Source organism: Microtus pennsylvanicus, chromosome 7 (genome assembly GCF_037038515.1).
Source record: "Microtus pennsylvanicus isolate mMicPen1 chromosome 7, mMicPen1.hap1, whole genome shotgun sequence".
Taxonomy (NCBI): Eukaryota; Metazoa; Chordata; class Mammalia; order Rodentia; family Cricetidae; genus Microtus; species Microtus pennsylvanicus.
The window spans coordinates 63072353-63095226 of record NC_134585.1 but is presented as its reverse complement, the minus strand read 5'-3'; the positions used below and the strand labels follow the sequence as shown (position 1 = coordinate 63095226).

Here is a 22874-nt window from a genome sequence, read left to right as displayed (position 1 = left end):
ATCCTACAAGGCCAGACACCTGCAATTTCATAAGTAAAATCTGTGTAAGTTCTGTTTGTGATCTGTCCAGAAGAACACATGTCTGGTCAAATTGCTCTGTCACTAAGGCTAATATGTTTCTCACTGTAATGTGGAGGACATAGTGTAGAGAGAAGTCATCTTCCTGACCAGCCACAAATATGTGTATCTATAAGACTGAAATGCAATCATGAGGTTATAAGTCCACATTACATGAAAATGCATGGTAATGGGGAGATATAATAGCTGTTATTGCACAAGTGAAATTACAGATGAAAGTAGCAGTTTTCAGAGTCAGTGGTCCTGCTGACCTTGCCAGGAAGGTTTTCTCCATCTGAGATTAATTTCTTTGAAGGGTTGACATCTGGATTATCAATTACTGTAAGCTGTCATTATGTTATGGTCTGCAGTAGCTTGTGACAAATGCTCCTGACACAACCTAAAGCTGGAATTCGGCGCCTTAGCCTCTCTCCATTGATGTGGTGGGTTCTATGATACCTTAATTGGTCTTAAGATCACATAAAATTATTGTAGTTATTTCTAAGGTCATAGTGTGATCATGATTGCATATAAACAGGATAAGAAAATTAACATTTTTACCATAAAAGTCACAAATGTTAGTGAGAACAGTGATGATTTAGGTTCTTTCCATGTTGTTTAATGAAGGGTATAGAACATAGCATAAGGAGGCCACATTTTTAAATCAAACCTCATTCACACAAACGCAAGAAAATTAGAAATTAAATTAAAAGCACAGGTAAAGATAGAGATGTATAACATATTTCTGTAATGACTTGTGCTTTTTGCTTTTCTTTTTTCTTTTAATGGCATGTTATGAACATAATGCAATTCTGCTTTCCAATACTGCTTATTGGACCTATGTGGTATCTCCAATGTTGAATGAAGACCCTACAGAAAAATCTTTGATTATGTTCTTAATCAATCCCTTGACATAGCATGGCCCATTTTTATGATTTTCATTATATTTCTATGATATCTGAGGAAGCGACAGAGGGTATATGAGGGCAGTACCTTCTGTGACTATGGACACTGTTGTGTAGGTAAACTGTTTGCTCATCTGTATTTATATGTAAAAAATAACAGTAATGTATATTCATCTCCAAAATTATACTTGGTTTTGGTCTAGGGAATCCACCAAAATGGAGGCTTCACTAAGGTCTGGTTTGCTATGAAGACCTTCCTCACACCCAGCATCTTCATCATTATGGTGTGGTATTGGAGGAGGATCACCATGATGTCCCGACCCCCGGTACTTCTGGAAAAGTAAGAACTGATTCAGATCACACTTAGAAAATGCTAATTTTCTGTAATTTGCCATGCTCTTATTTTGTGTGTCTAGTTCAAGCAACCAGTGTGCTACTCCAGCTGGTGAATTGATTTGAAAGTCATTGTGAACTCTTGTCTCCTTCAGATTTCATAAACAAGTTATCCGTTAATCTTAAGAATGATAAACCTCACACTGCTATCTTTGCTGTTCTTCTCCAGGATCAGATTTTAGATGTTTCTCTATCAATGGATTGTTTCACTTTCAACTCAATTTAAACCCTCTCATACATAGGATGATGTTCCTGTAGATATAGTTCATTTCTTTCTCATATCAAACAACTTTTTTTTCTCTTAGTTCCATTAGTATTATACATAAATATGCTGTACCATGAGAAAGTACTTCTTTCTGAAATAACCATATCATTTTCTCTTTTTACAAGAATCCTCAAAAACCTTGCTCACATGTCTGCTCCAGTTCTCTCTTGGTTACATTTCAATATTGATTTATCTCCACTGTGCCATTTTACAGGTTTTTGAATCACCTCCACAGCCCAAATACCTTCTTTGTCCCATGAGCAGCATTTTACACAGCTAATCATCCTGTTTCCTTTATTCATTCAACCTTATTGTTTTTTGTGTATTGTTCTCCTTTGTTGGCCATCACTTAGTCTTCATTACTGTTTCCCCAGCTTTCTAGCTTCTTACACTGTTGAAACAGGGCAGAGACTTTGGACTTGCTTTCTTTATTAGCTCTACTTTTTCCAAAGTGATCTCTGTAAATCAAAATTATGCATTGTATGATGATTCTTGTTTTATATACTTAGCCTTAACCTCTCCCAACTCTAGATACAAACATAGGAATTATTTATTTAGCATCTTCTTTTGCACTAAAAAAAAAAATGTAATACAAAGAATACTTGACTTCTTTCTGCTGCCACCTATAGCTCTCCTAGGCCTCCCCATATTGCTAAAAAGGCAACTCCTCTTCTTTAGTTGCTGGATTGGAGAGAAGGAAGTTACTTAGTACTCTATTTGTTATTCACTCTATCCAATCATGAAGTCATATTGTCTCCATTGCTACTACCCTAAGCTTATCACCCAAATCATTGCTCAACTGGGTTATAAGAAGCACTTCCTTGCACAATTTTACTTACTACATTATATATACCAAAAGCCTCTGTGTTCCCTTTACGGGTCAATAAAATCACTCCACTCCATTGCTGAAATCTCTGCTAGCTTTGCCTTGTCCTATAAAGTCCATTGAATCTTAATCTCCTGTTCTCTGCAGTACCTGTGATAGTGCTCAAATGCCTTGGATTCTAGGCTTTCACCCCAAAGCTTTTAAACTTGTTCTTGTTATCTGAAATAGTACTTCCCAGGTATTTTAGTACCTCATTTACTCCTTCCCTTTAAGCCCTGTTGTGCTGTTTTTGATAGCAGTGTTTTGTTGTCTCCATTCATCCTATTTAAATCATTATCAGTCCTCTTTCTATCTTTATAATTCTTTAACTTTAAATTAATATCTATAACTTTAAATTAATATCTGTTAAGTGAATGAATGTTGTAGTTCTATTAGTTAAACTTTTTATTGGCTTGCTAGTCTCTTTTAAGGTAAACTTTACGTAAGTTTCTTCATGAGCTATTCTTCTCATGTCCTATTATTTCCTAAAATATGCTATACATAGATATGTAAGTATCCCTGCTCTTCCAAGCCTCTCTGCATCCATTTAGACTCTTCTCTCTGCCCTTTTCACTTTCATTTCCTCAACTCTTTATGTACTTAGTTTCTGTCTCTGTAAAAGACAATCTTGGCAGTGTTTAGCCTCTAAACTGTGATGATGTTGCTTACCAATTTACTTTAATGCCTTTTTGTCTGGCTTTCCCATTAAATGCAGTTCCCTGAGTTAAAACATTGGACTTTCTCATATATGTATCTGTAGCCTTAACAGCATTCTTGGTACATTATTTATGGCTTATAAGCATATGCAAATGATGGATATAGAAATGTTTAAATAAATCAGAATGACATTTTAATAAAGAAAGGGCAAGTAAATACTGTGGTGAAAGAAAACAAAACAAGTTGCCAATTGTATTTATGTGTAGTTATATAATTTTTTATTGAAACAAATATACTTACACAATTAGCAGTTGCCAAGGTTATCACAGTAATGGTGTGCATTCTTAATGATTGGATCAGTGATATTATGAAGATGTAAGAGGGTCTAGTTATAGTAAAACTTATCTGTTTAAGAAGGGAACAGGGTTAAAGTGTGTATTTCTCAGGTGACTCTATTTTGTGATACAAAGGTTAGTGTTACACCCTTTCATTTTCCAGAGATGTAAATTAGGACATTTTGTATCCGAGAGTGGAAACTACATGAATGCTAAGAAAGTGATCAATTAGCTAAAATCTGAATAAATAGCATCTCAGTTCTCAAAATTTGCTTCAGACTTTTAAAGTTTGCCCTCCAGAGTAACATGGTTCTTATGGGTACTTTCTCAGAGTCATCTTTGCTCTTGGGATCTCCATGACATTCATCAATATCCCTGTGGAATGGTTTTCCATTGGGTTTGACTGGACCTGGATGCTGTTATTTGGTGACATCCGGCAGGGCATCTTCTATGCAATGCTTCTTTCCTTCTGGATTATTTTCTGTGGTGAACACATGATGGTAAGAACTTCTGGGAAAGGGATATCTGTCTCTCCATAAGCGTCTCTGAGAAAGTTGCTGAGCTGAAGTCTACTTGCTTATGCCTCTCTTAAGCTATGGGAAGGTAAAAGAAATGAGGGACCATAGGTCTAACTCTATCCCTGCAGGTTCATAGTCTTTCTTCACTAGTAACTTGCTGACTGTTTTGAGACAAATGCCCTAATCTCAGGCCCTTGTTTGTGAAATGTAGTAAAAAGTCTTAATGTATGTGAGTTTTTGTTTCCTTATAGAAAAAGGAATAATGCTGTGAAAGAGAAGTATATAAAGTCTGATCATTATTTCTATTTTTTTGTCCTTTGGCTTGCCTTCTGCTTCCCCTCGACTTAAGAGCAGTACAACTACCAGGCAATGTGCTCATGCCTTTTTTTCAGCTAGCAGCTTAGCCAAGTGATCCAGTGACACCTATTACCCGAGAATACTGACCTCTTTCCATGGCATCAAATTCTATTTTCAGAAAGGCTGAGTTACCATAATAAAAATAAGATTGATCTCATTCTTACATTGTGGCTAAGATGCAGTTATGTCAATAAGAACTTTTATATTCAAGTTAGGCTTCAGAAAAAAATGTTTTTAAATTGTTTATTTAAATTACATTTATTTGTGTGTGTGTATATATGTATGTCCATGTGTCCGTGTCTATGTGTGTGTATTCGTGTGTGTGTGTGTGTAAGTCAGGGATCAGTTTTCTGGAGTTCTCTCCTTTCACTGTGTGCCTCCTGATGATTTTGTGTTTTCAGATTTAGCCATAGCTGCTTTGACCCACTGAGCCATCATGCCAGTGCAGAGGCTATTTTTAAATTTCATTATGATTTGATCATTAAAATCAAGTTTGTGAAGCCAGTTCCCTCTGCAGGAGAACAGTGTAAGAAGAGGGGAATTTACCTACAACCAAATTCCACCTAAGGGGTTTTACTATATGACGGGTCCTCCAGCAGAGATGCCCTGGCAATGAGATAAGGACAGTAGGGCCCCAACCAGGGTGATTATTCACAATAAGATTGTGTAGACCACCAACGCTGCCTACAGGCATATATATATATATATATCTTCATTTTCTTTCATTGCCCATCCAAAGGAATACTTCATGTTGTACTTCTGGCAAATGCAGGTGTCTTAAACAGAAGGACTTTGAGATTCAGGCTAACCTGGGTTATATTTCAAGACACTCTGGAAATTAGATAGGGGTGGAAAATTGTTCCTTGTGATGATGAAGATAAGATAAACTTAGCAAAATGAAGTACCTTATTGTTTTTATTTCTTGGTGATCATTTTACCTTTATAAACAAAAATTATTACTAAACAACAATTTATTTTGTGGGACAAAAATTTCTCTAATGTCATTCTTTGTCATCCCACAGTGCTGTGTGCATTCTTATTGACAACCCCAGTGACTGGGCTTTGTGCTATGTCCTTCAGCTGACATGACACTGAGAGTTTTATCTCTTTTGTTTCTAATGCTATCATCTATCAAGTACATAGTAGGTGATTAGCTAGATCACCTATGGAATATATTTGCTCTTCTCCTTCTTCAATTTGTTTTATATTAGGATCAACATGAGCGGAATCACATTGCAGGATATTGGAAGCAAGTTGGACCAATTGCTGTTGGCTCTTTCTGCCTCTTCATATTTGACATGTGTGAGAGGTAAGCAGATATTGAAGTCACTCCAAGATGAAATGTGACATTCCTTGTCTACTTCCATCTTTCTAGAAGGAGTTTTTAAATGAAGAATGGTGGTTCATTGTCCATGGGATTAAATATTGGAGAGGTCATATGCTCAGATGAAATCTGTGACAAAACCAAAGGCTTATTCCTTTATACATTCAAAGTGCTTTGGATCATATTCTCAAGCTCTATATCCCCTTATACTCTCTGAAGTTTATTTTCTAAATATGGTACACTAACACCCCTACCCTGGTCCCCTTGCCTCTCTTCATTGCTTCAATATTAAGGAAAAGCTCTGCTCTGCACCTGTATTTCATTTTCCATCTTGTTTTTGTTTTTATAGAGGAGTGCAACTCACAAATCCTTTCTACAGTATCTGGACTACAGATGTTGGAACAGAACTGGCTGTATCCTTCTTTGATATATTTGAGGTTTCATTTTTGTCTCCCTATCTGTCTGGGCTTCATGATCATTTTCTGTGTTTCAGCAGATACTCTCTAGATGAGCTCAGCCAGGGCTTTGGTCCTCAGACCAATAGCAACAATTAGAGATAAATATTGAGAAGAATTAGTATGTGCTTTCAGACGTGATAGCAGCCAAAGTGGGAGTTTTCAGGATCTCCCTGTGCCATGGGTTTTAGATACAGTTCAAAGTTTCTGGACTGAAGTATATCCTAAATCATCTATTTTATAAGGTATTTGCAGCTTCTTCTTGAGCCACAGAGATACTTTCTGGTTCCTAGAACAGAGGTCACCTATATGGGAGGGAAACTTCTGCTCTAGAAAGCTTGGGACCAAAGTCACCATTATGTAGGAAAGCTGGGTCTGAGGTGACTTGTATGCAGGGCTTCTATAGGAAAGCCAGTCCTTTATCCAGTGAAACTATTGTCAAAGCTTCATAAAACCACCTTTAGCTCCTGAGACTCACTGGGACTGACACTAAGGTAATTAGTTCTTGAGCAATGCCGAGGCTCCTGATTGGTCCAAATTATCACCATCTGCATCACTTCAGTGAAGAAAAATGAGTCTTAACCTATTCCTTAATGGTGCTTATTTTAAAATCTGATATTCTTAGCACCCTGTTTAATATTCTAAGTGAAAAAGCCTCTTCTCTGTAGTGAGAGGGCAGCCTGGAGTTCTGCTCTTTCTTAACACGTAATGCCTTGACATGTCCCTTGAATATACTTTGTTTAGTGGTGGTATTTATATCAATTTCTTAATGCCACAGAATTTTGTGAGAGAACCAGATACATAGTGTTGGTACCTTTAATTTAGAAGAATTGAACTTCCTCTACTTCCCATCCCCCACAGTGGTAACTGTACAAGACGAACAATTGCAATGCCTGTTTCAACCCTTTCATTTTACGCGTAGGATGAAAGGCAAGGGAAGCAAATAAAATTTCAAGTCCTGCAACAATTAACCATCTTCTCTTTATTCCAGGGCAATGTTGGTCATAGGAAAGAAGGAAGAATTGCATTAAATATACTACTTAAAGAAAGGTAGATGTATAGTTTATTACCTGTCAAAATATTGGAAAAATATAGGCAATTTGGAATCCAGCTGGTAGAAGAAAGAGGAGCTGCAGTCTGTTTTCTGCTATTCTGACAATTCACACTGCTCTATATCTTGCTGGTTCTCAAAATCTGTGCCCTAGTGGTAGGTCTCAGAATTTCTCCAATGGGTATATTATCTGGATCCACAGTCCCTGCTTTTTCTCTCCATCCTTTGGATCCTTGTCAACTCCCCTCCCCTTTCGTTTGCTACTGAACTTGCTCCATTTATGCCTTCCCCAGGGGATCTCAGTCTTGTTCTTAGAAAAGTCCAAGCACAGCAAAGTGGTTCCAAACATGTTTACCCTCATTTTCTAGAAAGTTATGATTAGATAGATATATGTATGGTGGGACTCAGGCATCTTTATTTGAACTCTCTCAGTGATTTTTAAACAGTTTTCCATTTAGTAACAAATATCCACTATACTAGTGTGTTTAAATTCATGACACATTTGAATTTCCTTAAAATATGCTTGAAAAACAGATGCTGATTTACTAGTTCTAAAAGGGACCCAACTCTATTTTGTAAAATTAGACTACAGTTTTTTTTCTTTTTCTTGGCTTATAACATAATTTGAATATTCCCTTCTGAAATTGTTGTGTCAGAAAATCCTAATCAGTGGCATCAGAAAACCAGGTTTTAATAGTAATACCTTCCTTAAAACCTCTTGAGCACTTGGAGATAATGTTGAGTGCCTCCAACACAGCTGTTGAGGAGTTCTGTGCCCTTTTAGCACATGTTCTTGGCAAATTTGTCCTTTCCTTCACTGTACACTTGCAGATGGCTTTCATCATTGTGGCAGGGATCTGCCTCTGCCTCTATTTTCTGTTTCTGTGTTTCATGGTATTTCAGGTATTTCGAAACATCAGTGGGAAGCAGTCTAGTCTCCCAGCCATGAGCAAAGTCCGGCGGCTCCACTATGAGGTAAGCAGCTATCTTAGTTCATTCTAGAATTTATGCTAATGATCTCTAGCAGGATGTGTAAACACTCACCTCTGAAAGTTGAAAGTTTTAGTTTCAAATACACATTAAGGGTACATCAAAATGATCCCAACTAGTAAAAGTGTTTGCCATGCAAACCTGACAACCTGAGTTTCTTTGGAATTCACAGTCAGAGCTGTCTTTTGAAAGCAGTTCTCTGACCTCTACAAACTCACTGTGGCGTGTGTGTGTCCAAATTTTTATATCTCTTTCTCTATCTCTCTCTCTGTTGCAAATAAACACACACACACACAAATAAGTAAGTAAAATAAGTAGAAATTAAGAACTTTTCATATAGAATCCTGGGACAAATAAAAACACACCCAAACAGCTATATTTCCTGGGGTTTTCTAAGGTGTAAATGTGTTTTCATAGCAGTAAGATAGAAACCTGCCTAATGGGTTCTTTTGATGGAACCTAAGTGCTTACTGGATGAGATGGGATACTGGGCCATGTAGGATTGGCCCAGTTTGTGGTATGGCTTTCCTCCTAACCCTTGAAGATTTTAGTCCAAATAATCTGCGTTCCATGCTTAAAAAAAATCAATTACTAATTATTATTGTTTGTTTGTTTGTGTGTGTGTGTGTGTGTGTGTGTGTATGATGCATGAATGTAAGAGTGCATGTAACAGTACAAATGTAGAAGTCAGAGTATAACTATGTAGATTCACCTCTCTACTTTGGCTTTTACATGGATTCAAGAAATTGAGTTCAGGTTGCTAAATGTGTTTAACCAATGCTATTGTTCTCTGAGCAATCTTTCTGATCCATGCTTACCAGACTCTTGGTAGTACACATTCTCTAAAATATCCAGCGGGTGCTCAAGTAGAGTTCAATAATCTGCTTCTAGTTTATATTAGCTATTCAAGAGAAACACCTAGCCTCCTCCAATCTCTAATGCAGGTGGCACATTGACTAGATTCATTACTTAAATGACTTTTTATGTGAAAAAAGGAGAAACTGCAGAATCATGGTGTACTGCACAGTTAGTCCGCACAGAAGACACCTAATCAGTAGGCACCATTCTTTAAACCCTGATAATTTTGGAAACCAAAAGTACTTTCTCAGGCTTGTCTGTTTCCAGAGCTGGAGTGACAAATGAGAATATTAAACCAAATTGATTTCACTTTGACTAATAAAACACCCCTCCCTAAATTGGAGAAGAATTTTATTATAACTGTAGAAAGCTTTTGTTTGGTAACTTTAACTTTTGTGTAGAATTATAACTTTGTAGCTTAATAATGTGTTGTGAATGTAAAATCATAGACTCCAGCATCTTTGCTTCATGAGAGATAAGAACATAGAAAATATTTTGTTTAAGAATTCCCTCAGCTACATTCACCTTTACAGGAAGGATGTTAACATGTTGAACGATTTTACTGTCATTCTTAGGGATTTGGTTCTGCACATAGGTAGGTTGGTAAGTAGATAGACAGACAGACAGATAGATATGAAGAGAGGAGGGGGCAGGGGGAAAGAGAGAATATATTGAACAATTCTTCCTGTCTTTTTTAATAGGGTCTGATTTTCAGGTTCAAGTTCCTCATGCTTATCACCTTAGCCTGTGCTGCCATGACTGTTATCTTCTTCATTGTTAGTCAGGTGAGTGAATCCTAAGCCTTCTCAAGAGACTGTCCCTGGAGTGGTCCCCATCTCTAACAGAGGAGATTTTTCAGAGTTGCTGAGAACAAAAGCAGAGAGGCTTATTTTCTTTAGCTAAGCAAAACACTTTTTAGATCACTCCAGCATGGGACTTTCCGCAAGCTGATGACATAGACTTCCAGTCCTACCTTGAAGAAAGTTGCTAAGTATTTAGGCTAAAACCTATAGCCATATTGAAGGGACATTTCATTTCAGAGAGTAAATGTTTCAAGACCTGTGATGTAACATTGGTAAGCATGTGCTAATTTGATTGGGTCATTACTTAGCATTAACGAAGATTCGTTGACAGGCCTTTAGTCATTCTGTGTGATAATTACATTGCCACCTAAACATGAACATGACTCAAAAGTCCCATTGATAGAAAATTTTCTTTATACTATTTCTTAAACTCAGTTTGATGTACTTTAAAATCTCAATAATGATGTTTGTAATATTTTAAAATATTGATTACTTACTTTGAGAAGTGAAAAAGTCTATCTAAAATCTGATGTAGAGTGCACATATTAGTCAGATGGGTTTCACAAAGTTCTTCTGAGGTAAGTTGGATAGAGACTATTAGTCATGTTTCTGAAATTATCATTCCCATGGCTTTTGAGGTATTTTTATACATTCTGTTTTCCAGAAATGTAGTAATTTAGTGGGTTATTTAACATTTCTTAACATATTAACATTAATCTTTTTTCACTATGCAATAGTACCATATATAGAAGTAATAGTCAAGTATTTAGTATAGTCCCTGGTATGTCATAAGCATGAACAGTTTTGTCAGTAACTTACCAAAATGCATACAAATTGGAAACTAGAACTCAGTCATTTTGGATCTTTTATTGGATCTATTTGGATAGCATAGAGCAGCATTCTGGTATAGCCTTAGGAGAAGGGTGATTTATTCTTTCATCTACTAGCAAATTTTTCTTTAGTTTATGAACTCTGTGTGGATTCCTTTGACAATCTAGTGAAGCTATGGTTCTGTTCTCAGAATGCTTCTAAATAAGTAAAATAAAATATTTCAGATTTCAAAGGGAATCATATACAATTATATATATGTATTTAATTATATACATCATAGATAACTCATATTTACTATAAATATGTCCTTAGCAACTAATTCATTTTTTATTTTTTTAGAATAATCTTTTTCATTTTATATACCAATCTCAGTTCTTCCTCCATTCCCTCTTCCTGCTCTCCATTTCCCCCGCTGGCCCCATCTGCTCCTCAGAGAGGGTAAGGGAAAGTCAACAAAGTTTATCACCTCTCTTTGAGGCAGAACCAAGGCACTTCTTCCTCTATCTAGATCAAACAAGGTATCCCTCCATAGAGAATGGGCTCTAAAAAACCTGTTCATACACTAGTGACAAATCTTGATCCCACTACCGGTGGTCTCACAAACTGCCCAAGCCACCCACATTCAGAGGGCCTAGTTCATTCCTATGCAGGTTTCACAACTGTCAGTCTGGAATTGTGAACTCCCACTAGCTCCGGTCAGCTGTTTCTGTAGGTTTCCTCATCATGATCTTGACCACTTTGCTCATATAATCCCTCCTCCCTCTCTTTGACTGGACTCCAGGATCCAGGAGCTTGGCCCAGTGCTTAGCTGTGGATCTCTCCATCTGGTTCCATCAGTTACTGGATGAAGGTTGATCGTATGTAGAAATAAATTGAACAATATACTTACATGTGTTTGCACATTGTTCACTCCATCTTCTTTTACTTGTAATAGGAGTGTGTTTGTATCAAACCATTTATAAAACCTTGGAAAATTTATTCCAAATATAGTAAAGCTATTGCTAATTCAGAATGAGTTCTTCCAAAATTTTTATTACATTTATTTGTATGTTTCATTACATTTATATGTGTGTATCACCTATGCAATAGGAGTCAGTTTTCTCCTTCTACCATGTGAATCACAGGGATAAAATTCAGATCATCAGCCTCAGCGACAAATACCTTTATCAGCTGAGCCATATCTCTGGCTCTTGAATACATCTTTAATTCAGTTAAGGCTCAAAGACTCAAATTCAAGGAAAGGGTTTGGGTTAAGCTTGACTCCACTTTTGGCTAATTTCCTTGTGTGATCATTATACTTCCTGGTTTCTCCAGACCCTTAGCAATATGGTGTTTTTATACGGCCTACTGAGTTTCTTGACTGAGAAAATAAGGGGACCCTCACCTAGAGGTGGAGTCTCCAGTAAGATGTACCGTGTTCTCAGGAACATGAAAGGGAACAGTACTTCCATTCCTGAGGCCTACTTCTGCCATTTTTCAAAGCTGCAGTCCTCTCATGCCCACTTTGGAGCCACAACCCTCCTCAGTGACTTAACTGCAGAACTCCTTCCACCTGAATTCTAGAGGAATTAATCCTCAAGATGACTGGCTGTTTTTTGCCTGAATTTAATTTTATACATGTTTGGCTGTTGCTTTAAAGTGGTAGAAGATGTCTTATGAGAGAATTTAAAGATTTTCTTTGCAAATAATGATTAGTTTTTCATTATCACATTATTGGGCTCTGGCCAGCTTTTTATATTAGCTGCAATAGTTAGATGGGTGGATTTCAACTCTAAAGAGATATGATGTCTTTGAATTCCATTAGCAACATACATTCCTCCTGCTTCTTTTTCTTTTTCGTTCTTTTTCTTTTTTTAAAGGTTTATTTACAGATACTTAAGACATTTTCCTTCATAACTCTCTGTTTTCTTGGTATTGTTAATAGAGTCATCAGAGGATTAATTTTCTAATATCATTTTTGAATGTCACAATAATGAGCTTACCTGAGAGAAAATCCATTGGGTAACTTCTGAAATGGACCTCAGCATTAGGTAAAAGGGATGTTTTTAAAACTTCCATTGTATTTGTTGGGAGAGCTTCCATTTAAGCCCTATGAAATATATGTGGGGAATCTTGCTAGGATTTTGAAGCTCTGAGACCAGGAATGAAAGGCACATAGGAAGCTCTTAGAATGTGGTGACCTTGAGGCTTTGTAACTGGGACTGAGGTTCAGTCTTTAATGCCTGCTATTTTAATGATCTGAGTCATAGCAATGAAGAAATGCTGTACCACAGTTTGGTCTTTCAGTCCTGTTCCTTCTAGAAGAGAGAAGTGTTTAGTTAGTTTAGAGGTGGTGTTAGCAAGGAACAGAAAAGAAGTACAGTGCACAGAAGGTCACCGATTTTCACTGAAGGAACACCCAGAGACCTGATATTCAGGTAAAGATATATGTAATAAACTCCCAGAGACCCAGCTCCCCAGTTCTTTTTCTGGTGTATGATCACTTCAGTTTGTGGCTTAGACAGCTGTAAAGAAATGTTTCTTGTAAGAGAGCCTGTGTTTGGAGTTTGGAAATCTTGTTGTTAGTGGAATGTTGGTTGTCAAACTACTGGGTATAACGAGATTTGTCCTCACTTGACTGCAGGGGTATAAATGTGTCTCTATACAGAAGGAATCTGTTGTCATGTAAAATCAGGAAAAGAGAAGAGTCTGTAGAGGGTAACATGGTTTTTGATATTTGGTGATAACAAATTGTTATTTGGTGTTGCAAGTACTTGAGTTTTCTTTTTCTCTACGAAAGTTAAAATAGGAAATGACTACTCCTCTTACTTGCATTGTAAGAATTTGGATCTACAATTCCTGATCTGTTGAGGCTGCTCATTGTGGATCATGATAGTGAGAATGTGCTTAGAGTTCGGTCTGTCTAAAGCAAGAGTAGTTGAGAAAACATAGGGAGAAAATACAATCTAGTTTCTAAACCCTGGAGTTACAATATCTACATGACTAATTTTTGTAGTTTACCTCGTTGCCTACCAAGAAATAAGCATTTGCAGATAGAAGTTCAATCTTTGGGTACTTAAGTAAATATATTCCTAGCAACATGTATGCCCCAGAACAAATAAAAGAGGACACTAATCCATTATTTTCTTAGAAAGACTCAGCTCCTATGTATTCTTTATTAGTGGAGCATCTCATTCATAAGATTTTTCTGAAAAACATTACATATTCTGTCTACTCTAAATTATACATTACCATGTTTAGGATATACATGGCATTTACAGTTTCTTCATAACCCCTACCCCCAGATTTGGATGTATAGACTTGTTTATATATGCTGTTTTAACAATGGTCAATGAAGTGAGCTTCCAAGTAGTTGTTTGATCTGCTGCTTTTAGAGACCAACCCTGCTTAAGATAATGTCCTACCTTTGTGTTGTATAGTCACTAAGAAGACTTTCTGTATTTGGACTAATGACTATGACTTTCTGAGATGAGCAATCTCAGGCAAGATATGGAAATACTGTCTTTGGTCTTCGTTAATTTTTGTTACTGTTATCAAGGCAACTTTTAAATAAAACGACTTATTGGGCTTGACAGTTTCAGAGGGTGAGTCCATGGCCATCCTGGAAGGGAGCATGACAGCAAGCAGGAAGGCTTGGCACTGGAGCAGCAGCTGATAGCTTACATCCTGATCCACAAGCCTCAGGCAGAGATGGGGGTAACTGGGCATGGTCCGGGCTTTTGAAACCCCAACCTTCCATAAAGTATAAGATGTAATGAATTCTTACCATGTATTGATTTTTCTTCTCACTTTTACATAAAATTATTGTGATTTATTATGGACTGTAATATTTTCTCTACTTTTCAGATAGATATCCCTCCCTGTTCATTGCTCTTCTACCTCTCCCTGTTCTCCCTCTTCTTTCTTATTTCCCTCCCTCACTACTCTTTCCTCGCTCTTAATCAACAAATAGTACAGTTCATGATAAGGTCCCCTACAACTTCTGGCCTAGTATCTTCCCCAACTCCTTGCATAGTGATAATTCCCACAACCTTTAACCTCACCAGCTAATGGTATTGATCTCTCTGGGGCTTCCCTCATCTGGACATCATCAGCCTCTTCTATAGAAAAAAAATTGTTTCGCTTCAAGAATCTCTTTCCTTTAAAGCCCAGGTTATAATTATCAGCTGATAGTATTCCCTGTATACCCACTAAAAGGCCTTATTCCCCCAATTCTGAATATCAGTTAAGAATTTTCTCTCCCCCACACAAGCTAACAAACCCATCCTTCAGAGCCCTAGTATTATCTTGGAATCCAATAGTCTCACCACTCAGAGCCTGTTTTTATTCTTTTACACAAATTGTTAAGACTCAAAGTCTATCCCAGATAATTATTTGGAGCCTATGGCATGCCTAATTCATTAGTCTCCTCCATTATGAGCATGACCAACATCCATTAAAACTCATCCTCAATCAATAGTGATTCATAGTCCACCCTGCTGAATTCTTGTGTTCAGTTCTAGCTCTACTTTGTTTCTCTATGTTCCCAGAGACATTCCTATAGCATTTCTGTATCAATGACTATCAATCGAGTACTGTGTGAGTACCAGGCCTGCAGGTATTTCCTTAACCAAGTCAATCATGCAAATTCTGGAGAGAATTAATCAAAATATCAGTTCTATAGAAGGAGGAAAGCTCAAGAAGCCTCAATCTTAGACAAAGAACTACAGGCAACCAGGAAATGCAAAAAGCAGAAGAAAAAGTATTATCCACAGAATAACAAATAAATTGGCTACCTAATACCAAATGGTCAGCCCAGAAAACATATACATACAAGTAATATGAATTAAGACCAAATAGATGTGTTTGCATATTTAATTACACACACACACTCACACACCAACGTTTAAATGAAAAAGAGGCTGTGAATTTGAAAGACATTGGGTGTGGGACTGTACATGGTATAGTATAGACGAAGGAAAAGAGAAGGGTGAAATAATTTAAGTAGTGTATTATAATCACAATAATTAAGTCTTTAAAAATTCCAATGTAACTCTTCAGAAGAATTGAAAAAATACCAGTTATATTAAGCTAAAATTTAAAATGTCAATTATGAATTTTGTTAGTTCATGTCCCAAAATGTAACCTCTTACATGCCCTTTCCTTAGTTGAAGGACCATTACCCCAAAGCTACTTTGTCCTGTCTTGCTTATATTTTAATGAGCCCAGCCTTTTCTGTTACCTGTACTAGACCAGAAGCACAAATTTCTGGAACTCTCTTAAAGCTTCTTTCCTACCATCATATTTATTGAACATAAGTCTGTGTTCCACATGGTATAATTTTTATAAAGTGGGCACAATTTGTATTTTAATGTCATAAATAGCTTGAATTGTGACACATGGTCTAAAATAAGTAATGGTTTTAAACTCTTTGTCAAAACCATCACCTGGACATTTCATAAAATGAGTTATTTTACAAAATGAGTAAGAGTTTATGGTAGTTGTGTTGTATGTATGAGTCACAAAAGATAGAATAACATTGGTAAGTCTATAACTGGATTTCCTGGTTTCCAGACACTCCAAGTTTTTCAAAACAACAACAAAAAATATAATTAACATCTTACAAGGATTATGGTCCCAATAGGTTATGGGAAGTCAAAGGAAGGCCTGAATGAACACAGACCCACTATATCATAAACAGGAGCCAAGCTCAACCTTTTTGTTGAAGTCATTAATATTACTTTCTCTTATCCACATTTAAAATATCCTATAGCAAGCAAGAGTGTTTGAAATTATTTCAGTGAGCTCAGTGCTTGTACAAATTATGAGTCATTCAGCTCAATAGCTCTGTAGTAGTTAGTGCAAACCACATATCTTCAAAGCATTCTGAAAACAATTACCAAGTCATCTCAAATTGAAGCAGTTTCTGAACATGTCTTACAAAACACAAAGCATATGGAAGCTTCCTAATTACCTATTAGAATAGTTTACCAAAAAAAAAAGAATAGTTTACCTAAAATGACATTTCATAAATAAATACAAAATGTCGTGAGTATCTGCCATTTAATTACCAGAAATTACATATGTATTCAGTTCTCATCTATAATCTTCAAGTTTTAAGGAAACTGAATTCCAAAAACTTTACTCTTTCCTTACTGAATAAATGTGCACTTTTGTTTACTGTACACATATGGTACATTAAGCACCAAAGATGTTGCAACTTTAGCAAGTAAGTTAGAAATGGTTTCTGCCTCACAGAGCTTTTGTTTACATAGGGAGATGGCAAAGAAGAAATTGTAGTTGTGAATGGTGTCAAACACAATCCCTTAAATGAAGAATAAGTGTACTTCCATTTCTAAGAAGAGACATTATCAAAGTTATACTAATGCATATTCAAAATAAGAACCACTGAATTTTCACTTGACACTAGTCAGGAGACCTTAATTTACACAGATTTAGTTCATATTAAAATGTGGACTCTTATAAAATGTGAAACCTTTAACGTTTCCATTTGAAGAAGAGCTCTGGCTTTCATGGTGATTGATTTCTATTTTGGTATTATGCTTCTCTGTTTCACTTGAATGCTTTCCTTTTTATCTATAGGTGACAGAAGGACATTGGAAATGGGGTGGTGTCACAGTTCAAGTGAACAGTGCTTTCTTCACTGGTATCTATGGAATGTGGAACCTGTATGTCTTTGCTTTGATGTTCTTGTATGCGCCATCCCATAAAAACTATGGGGAAGACCAGTCTAATGGTGAGTCTCTGTCTTTTCATTTCAAATTTATTCAGGATAGAATAGACCTTTGTATCTTCAAGATATAGATGGCTAAAACACTATGTTCATCAGTTAAACTTTCTTCCAGATGTCTTTCTAATATAGTCATAGAATAAGTGAGCACTTGAGATTCAAGAAATATAAAACAGCAATTTAACACAAGATATATAGCTCTTGAAATAGCCATTTTTTATTCTCCAAAATATGTTAAGAATGTTTCACACAAAATATATTAAGGCTATTTATAAAATGTATTCCAGTTACAGTAATACAGAATCAAATTTGTTTTTCTCACTTTTCCTTGAGTAAGATGGACTCTTGGAAAGTATGTCACATGTATTTCTCCAATCATGGAGGTCAAATACTGAGGTACTAGGTAAAGGTACTTGGGAAATGATTTCTTTTCCCTGATTCTCTTCTCTTCATGTACTTTCTCTCTCTCTCTCTCTCTCTCTCTCTCTCTCTCTCTCTCTCTCTGTGTGTGTGTGTGTGTGTGTGTTAGGATCAATCCAGAATCTCATATATGCTTAGCAAGTATTCTCCCATTGATTTATATTGCCATGTTTTCAAGAATTTTTTTTCTCAAACCAATTTCTTTTCTGTTTTCAAATAATTCTTGTTTTTTAGTGCGGAGAATGCTACTTTTTCCTACCTTGCAATCACAGAAGCCCAAGGAATCCAAATCTAATTGTATTTATCCTATCTGGTAATGTCAGAGAAAAGAAAATGGAGAATTTGTTGAGTCTCTGCACTAGCCATCATAAAAGGAAATAATTGTTCCTTCCCAATGCTGTCCACATGTAACAGATAGATAATGAATAGCTAGTTTAATAGCTCTTTCATTATACCTCCAGTCTTACTCTTTTTTCTCTTTTTCACACCTGCTTTACCTTAACTTCATCCTCATTATTAGGGTAACATAAAATATGACATTTTTTTTCTGAAATTAGTACTAGTGCTCTAAATGCCATGGTACAGAGATGAACTCTTGGCCACTCTTGGCCATCTCTTTGCATTAAGAGTTGGCCTCACTTTTCAGTACTCAGTATGTGTGTGTTGTGAGAGAGTGGGTTCTTCCTTCATCAGAGCCTGCTGAAGCCCTATCACTCTTTGGTGTGCAGTCTATGTATTGTCTCCTCTTTGAAAACTATATCTGATCACCCACATTAGAACACAAAATTATGCTAAATGGCCCAATATTTCTGTGGGCTGGTGGCATGTTTTTAGTAGTCAGGTAAGTTGAACCAGATTGATAAGCATCAATAAAGTTTTCATTGCAAGTTATTTTCATACCTTTTATAACTTTACTTTTATTGTGACCAGGGAGATGACTCAAATGCTGAAGGACTTGACATATGAGCATAAGTACCTGATTGTGGGTCATCAACATGAATGTAAAACTAGTCATGGTGGTACATTGTTTATAACCTAGACAATGGGGTAAGGAAAGTCACAGAGTAGATAAAGACAAGCATATACCTGGGACTTGCTGACCACTCATGCTGACAAAAACAGTGAGTTGCAAGTACATTGAAAAATCCTGTCTCAAAAAATAAGGTGGAAAGCAGTTGAAGAGAAGATACCTGACAACTATATGATTTCTAAATGCACACAGACATTTGCCCATGAACCTTATGCACATGTACAAACAAATATAAACACATACATACTATAAATTGTTTGTACTATGTCTTAAAAAAAGTGAGAGTAAACAAAAGTTTTCCAGGTTTTAAATCCATTTTCTTACATGTGTAGCTAGAGCTAGATTTCTAAGAAGCAGACCTGAGATAACATAATTGCTCTTTTTATGGCATACATCTAGCCCATTCCTTTCGTTCTCCCAATGGAATCTTGATTCCTTAAAGGCAGGATTAATTGTGGTTTTGTATTTTGTTTTTATTGTTTTTCTCTTTTGGAACAAGGCTATGCTAGAACATGAAGTTCACCTGTTTCAGTTCTGGTAAGAGAGGCATGTGGTTGTCATCATCAGCTAAAGATAAAGAAATGGAAATGGGGAGGTGCCAGGAGAGGTGACTCTGCAGTGTCTGGAGCAAGGACTCTTCAGTCTCACTACCATCTGTTTTGATACTACGTTGTTGCTTTTGTGGGAAAACACCCTTTGCAGAAAGTTTATCTTTCTTCTTTTTTTTTTTTTACTTTATTTTTTAAACCATCTTTTCTCATTTTACATACCTATCCCAGTTCCCACTCACTCCCCTGCTCCTGCTCCCCTCACTCCCCCCATCCATTCCTCAGAAAGGGTAAGACTTCCCATGGAGAGTCAACAAAGTCTGGCAGGACCAAGGCCCTCCCCCCCATTTATTTAGGCTAAGCAAGGTATCCCTCCAAAGAGAGTGGGCTCCAAAAAGCCATTTCAAACACTAGGGATAAATACTGGTCCCATTGCCAGTGGTCCCATAGACTGCCCAAGTCACACAACTGTCACCCACATTTAGTGGGCCTAGTTTGGTCCTATGCAGGTTTCACCACTATCAGTCCAGAGTCAGTAAGCTCACATTAGCTCAGGTCAGCTGTTTCTGTGGGTTTCCCCATCATGGTCTTGACCCCTTTGCTCATATTATTGCTCCTCCCTCTCTTCAACTGATCTCTCTTCAACAGCTCAGTACAGTCCTTAGTTGTGGATCTCTGCATCTGCTTCTATTATGAAGGTTCTATGATGACAATTAAGGTAGACATCCATCTGATTACAGTGGAAGGCTAGTCAGGCATCCTCTCCACTATTGCTTATGGTCCTAGCTGGGGTCATCATTGTGGATTCCTGAGGATTTCCCTGATGCCAGGCTTCACACTAGCCCCATAATGGCTCCCTCTATCAAGCAATATCTCCCTCTCTATCTCTATCATTACCTTCCCTCATGTTCTCCTCCTCCCTCCTTTTATCCCCTCCCCCTCCCCTTCTGCTATGCCTTTCCCCCCATGCTCCCAATTTTCTCAGGAGACCTTTTCTTTTGCCCTTCCTAGGGGGATCCATATATGTCTTTCTTAGGGTTCTTCTTGTTACCTAGCTTCTCTTGTGTCATAGACTGTAGGATGGTTGTCCTTTGTTTTATGTCTAATATGCACTTGTAAGTACATACTGTATTTGTCTTTTCTGGGTCTATGTTACCTCACTTGGGTTTTTTTTTTTCTAGTTCCACCCATTTGCATGCAAATTTCATTCATTTTTACTGCTGAGTAGTGCTCCATTGTGTAAATGTACCACATTTTCTTTATCTATTCTTGGTTGAGGGGCATCTAGATTGTTTCCAGGTTCAGGCTATAACAAATAATACTGCTATGAACACAGTTGATGTCCTTGGGGTATGCATGTGCATCCTTTGGGTATATACCCAAGAGTGGTATTGCTGGCTCTTGTGTCAGATTGATTCCCAATTTTCTGAGAAACTGATATACTGATTTCCGAAGTGGCTCTACAAGATTGCACTCCCACTGCCAATCGAAGAGTGTTCCCCTTACTCTATATCCTCTCCAGAATAAGCTATCATCAGTGGTTTTGAATTTAGCCATTCTGACTGTTGTAAGATAGTATCTCAAAGTCAGTTTAATTTGTGTTTCCCTGGTGGCTAAGTATATTCAGCAATTCCTTAAGTGTCTCTATGCCATTTGAGATTCTTCTGTTGAAAATCCTCTGTTTAGATCTGTACCCCATTTTTTTAATTGGATTATTTGGTATTTTAGGCTAGGTATGTCTAGTTTCATGAATTCTCTATATATTTTGGAGATTAGTCCTCTGTCCAATATGGAGTTGGTGAAGATATTTTCCCATTCTATAGGCTGTTGTTTTGTCTTATTGACTGTGTCCTTTGTTTTACAAAAGCTTCTCAATTTCAGGAGGTCCCATTTATAAATTGATGATCTCAGTGTCTATGCTACTGGTGTTGTATTTAGGAAGTTGTCTTCTTTGCCCATGTGTTCAAGGTTACTTCCCATTTTCTCTTCTATGAGGTTCAGTGTTGCTGAATTTATGCCAGCACCATTTGTTGGAAATGCTATCTTTTTTCCATTGTATAATTTTTGTTTCTTTGTCAAAAATCAGTTTTTAAAAAATGTATGGATTAATATCAGGGCCTTTGATTCCATTGGTCTACATGTCTATTTTTATGCCAATACCAAATTGTTTTCATTACTATAGCTCTGAAGCAGAGCTTGAAGTCAGGGATGGTGATGTCTCTAGAAGTCCCTTTTCTGTACAGGATTTTTTTTTTTTGGCTATGCTGTGTTTTTTGGTTTTATTGTTATTTTGAAGTCTGTGAATAATTGTGTTGGGATTTTGATGGGATTGCATTGAATTGGTAGCTTGCTTTTGGTAAGATTGCCATTTTTATATGTGAATTGAGTCCATTGGTAGTAAGAGATTAATAACCAGTGATTGTCAATTCCTTTTATATTTTCGTGGTAGTATTTGTGTTTTGCTCTTCTTTGGGTCTTGCTGGTGTGAGTGTGAGGTTTTCTATTAGTTTTGTTTTCATGGGTGCATCTAACTTCCTTGGGTAGGAGTTTTCCTTCTAGTACTGTCTATAAAGATAAATTTGTTGATATTGTTTAAATTTGGTTTTCTCTGTCTTATTATTGAAAGCTTTGCTGGGTATAATAGTTTGACCTTGCATCTATGATCTCTTAGTGTCTGTAGCAATCTGGCTTTCAGAGGTAATTCTGAAAGAAGACAGATATAATTCTTATAGGTCTGCCTTTGTATGTTACTTGGCCTTTTTTATTTGCAACTCTTATTCTTTCTTTAGTTTGTATGTTTAGTATTTTGATTTTTATATAGTGGGGGGCCTTTTTTTTTTAAAGTCCATTCTAATTGGTATTCTGTAAGCTTCTTGTACCTTCTTTAGGTTAGGAAAATTTTCTTCTATGATTTTGTGGAAAATAGTTTATGTGCCTTTGAGCTGGAGTACTTTTCTTTCTTCTATCCCTATTATTCTTATGTTTGATATTTTCATGGGGTCCCAGATTTCCTGGATGTTTTGTGTAAAAATTTGTTGGATGTAACATTTTCTTTGACTGATGAATCTATTTCCTCTAGAGTACCTTCAACTCCTGAGATTCTCTCCCATCTCTTATAATCTGTTAATTATGCTTGTATCTGTAGTTTCTGTTCATTTACCCAGATTTTTCATTTCAAAACTTACCTTGGTTTGTGTCTCCTTTATTGTCTCAATTTCAATTTTTAAGTTTGAACTGTTTGCATTGCCTGTTTAATTTTTTTTCCTTGACTTCCCTTAAGAGATCTATTGCTTTCTTCCATTTTTTTTGTTTATCTTTTCACACATTTCTTTAAGGGAACTTTTCATTTTTCTGCTTAAGGGTCTCTATAATCTTCATTAAGTTATATTTAAGGACATTTTATTCTGCTTCTTCTGGGTTAGGATGTTCAGATATTCCTTTTTTAGGATCACTAGGTTCATGTGTTACCATATTGCTCTTTA

At 36.6% G+C, this 22874-nt stretch overlaps 1 protein-coding gene across 1 annotated transcript in view; it reads left to right on the top strand.

The window, feature by feature from the left end:
• Wls (Wnt ligand secretion mediator) overlaps positions 1 to 22874 on the top strand; it is a 96045-nt gene that overhangs the window by 66543 nt on the left and 6628 nt on the right. Inside the window, exons 5-11 of the mRNA XM_075980986.1 lie at positions 1166 to 1302; positions 3809 to 3977; positions 5564 to 5661; positions 6026 to 6089; positions 8014 to 8157; positions 9732 to 9815; positions 17247 to 17400. Of these exons, the coding sequence (XP_075837101.1) occupies positions 1166 to 1302; positions 3809 to 3977; positions 5564 to 5661; positions 6026 to 6089; positions 8014 to 8157; positions 9732 to 9815; positions 17247 to 17400 (850 nt within the window). The remainder of the gene's footprint in view (positions 1 to 1165; positions 1303 to 3808; positions 3978 to 5563; positions 5662 to 6025; positions 6090 to 8013; positions 8158 to 9731; positions 9816 to 17246; positions 17401 to 22874) is intronic.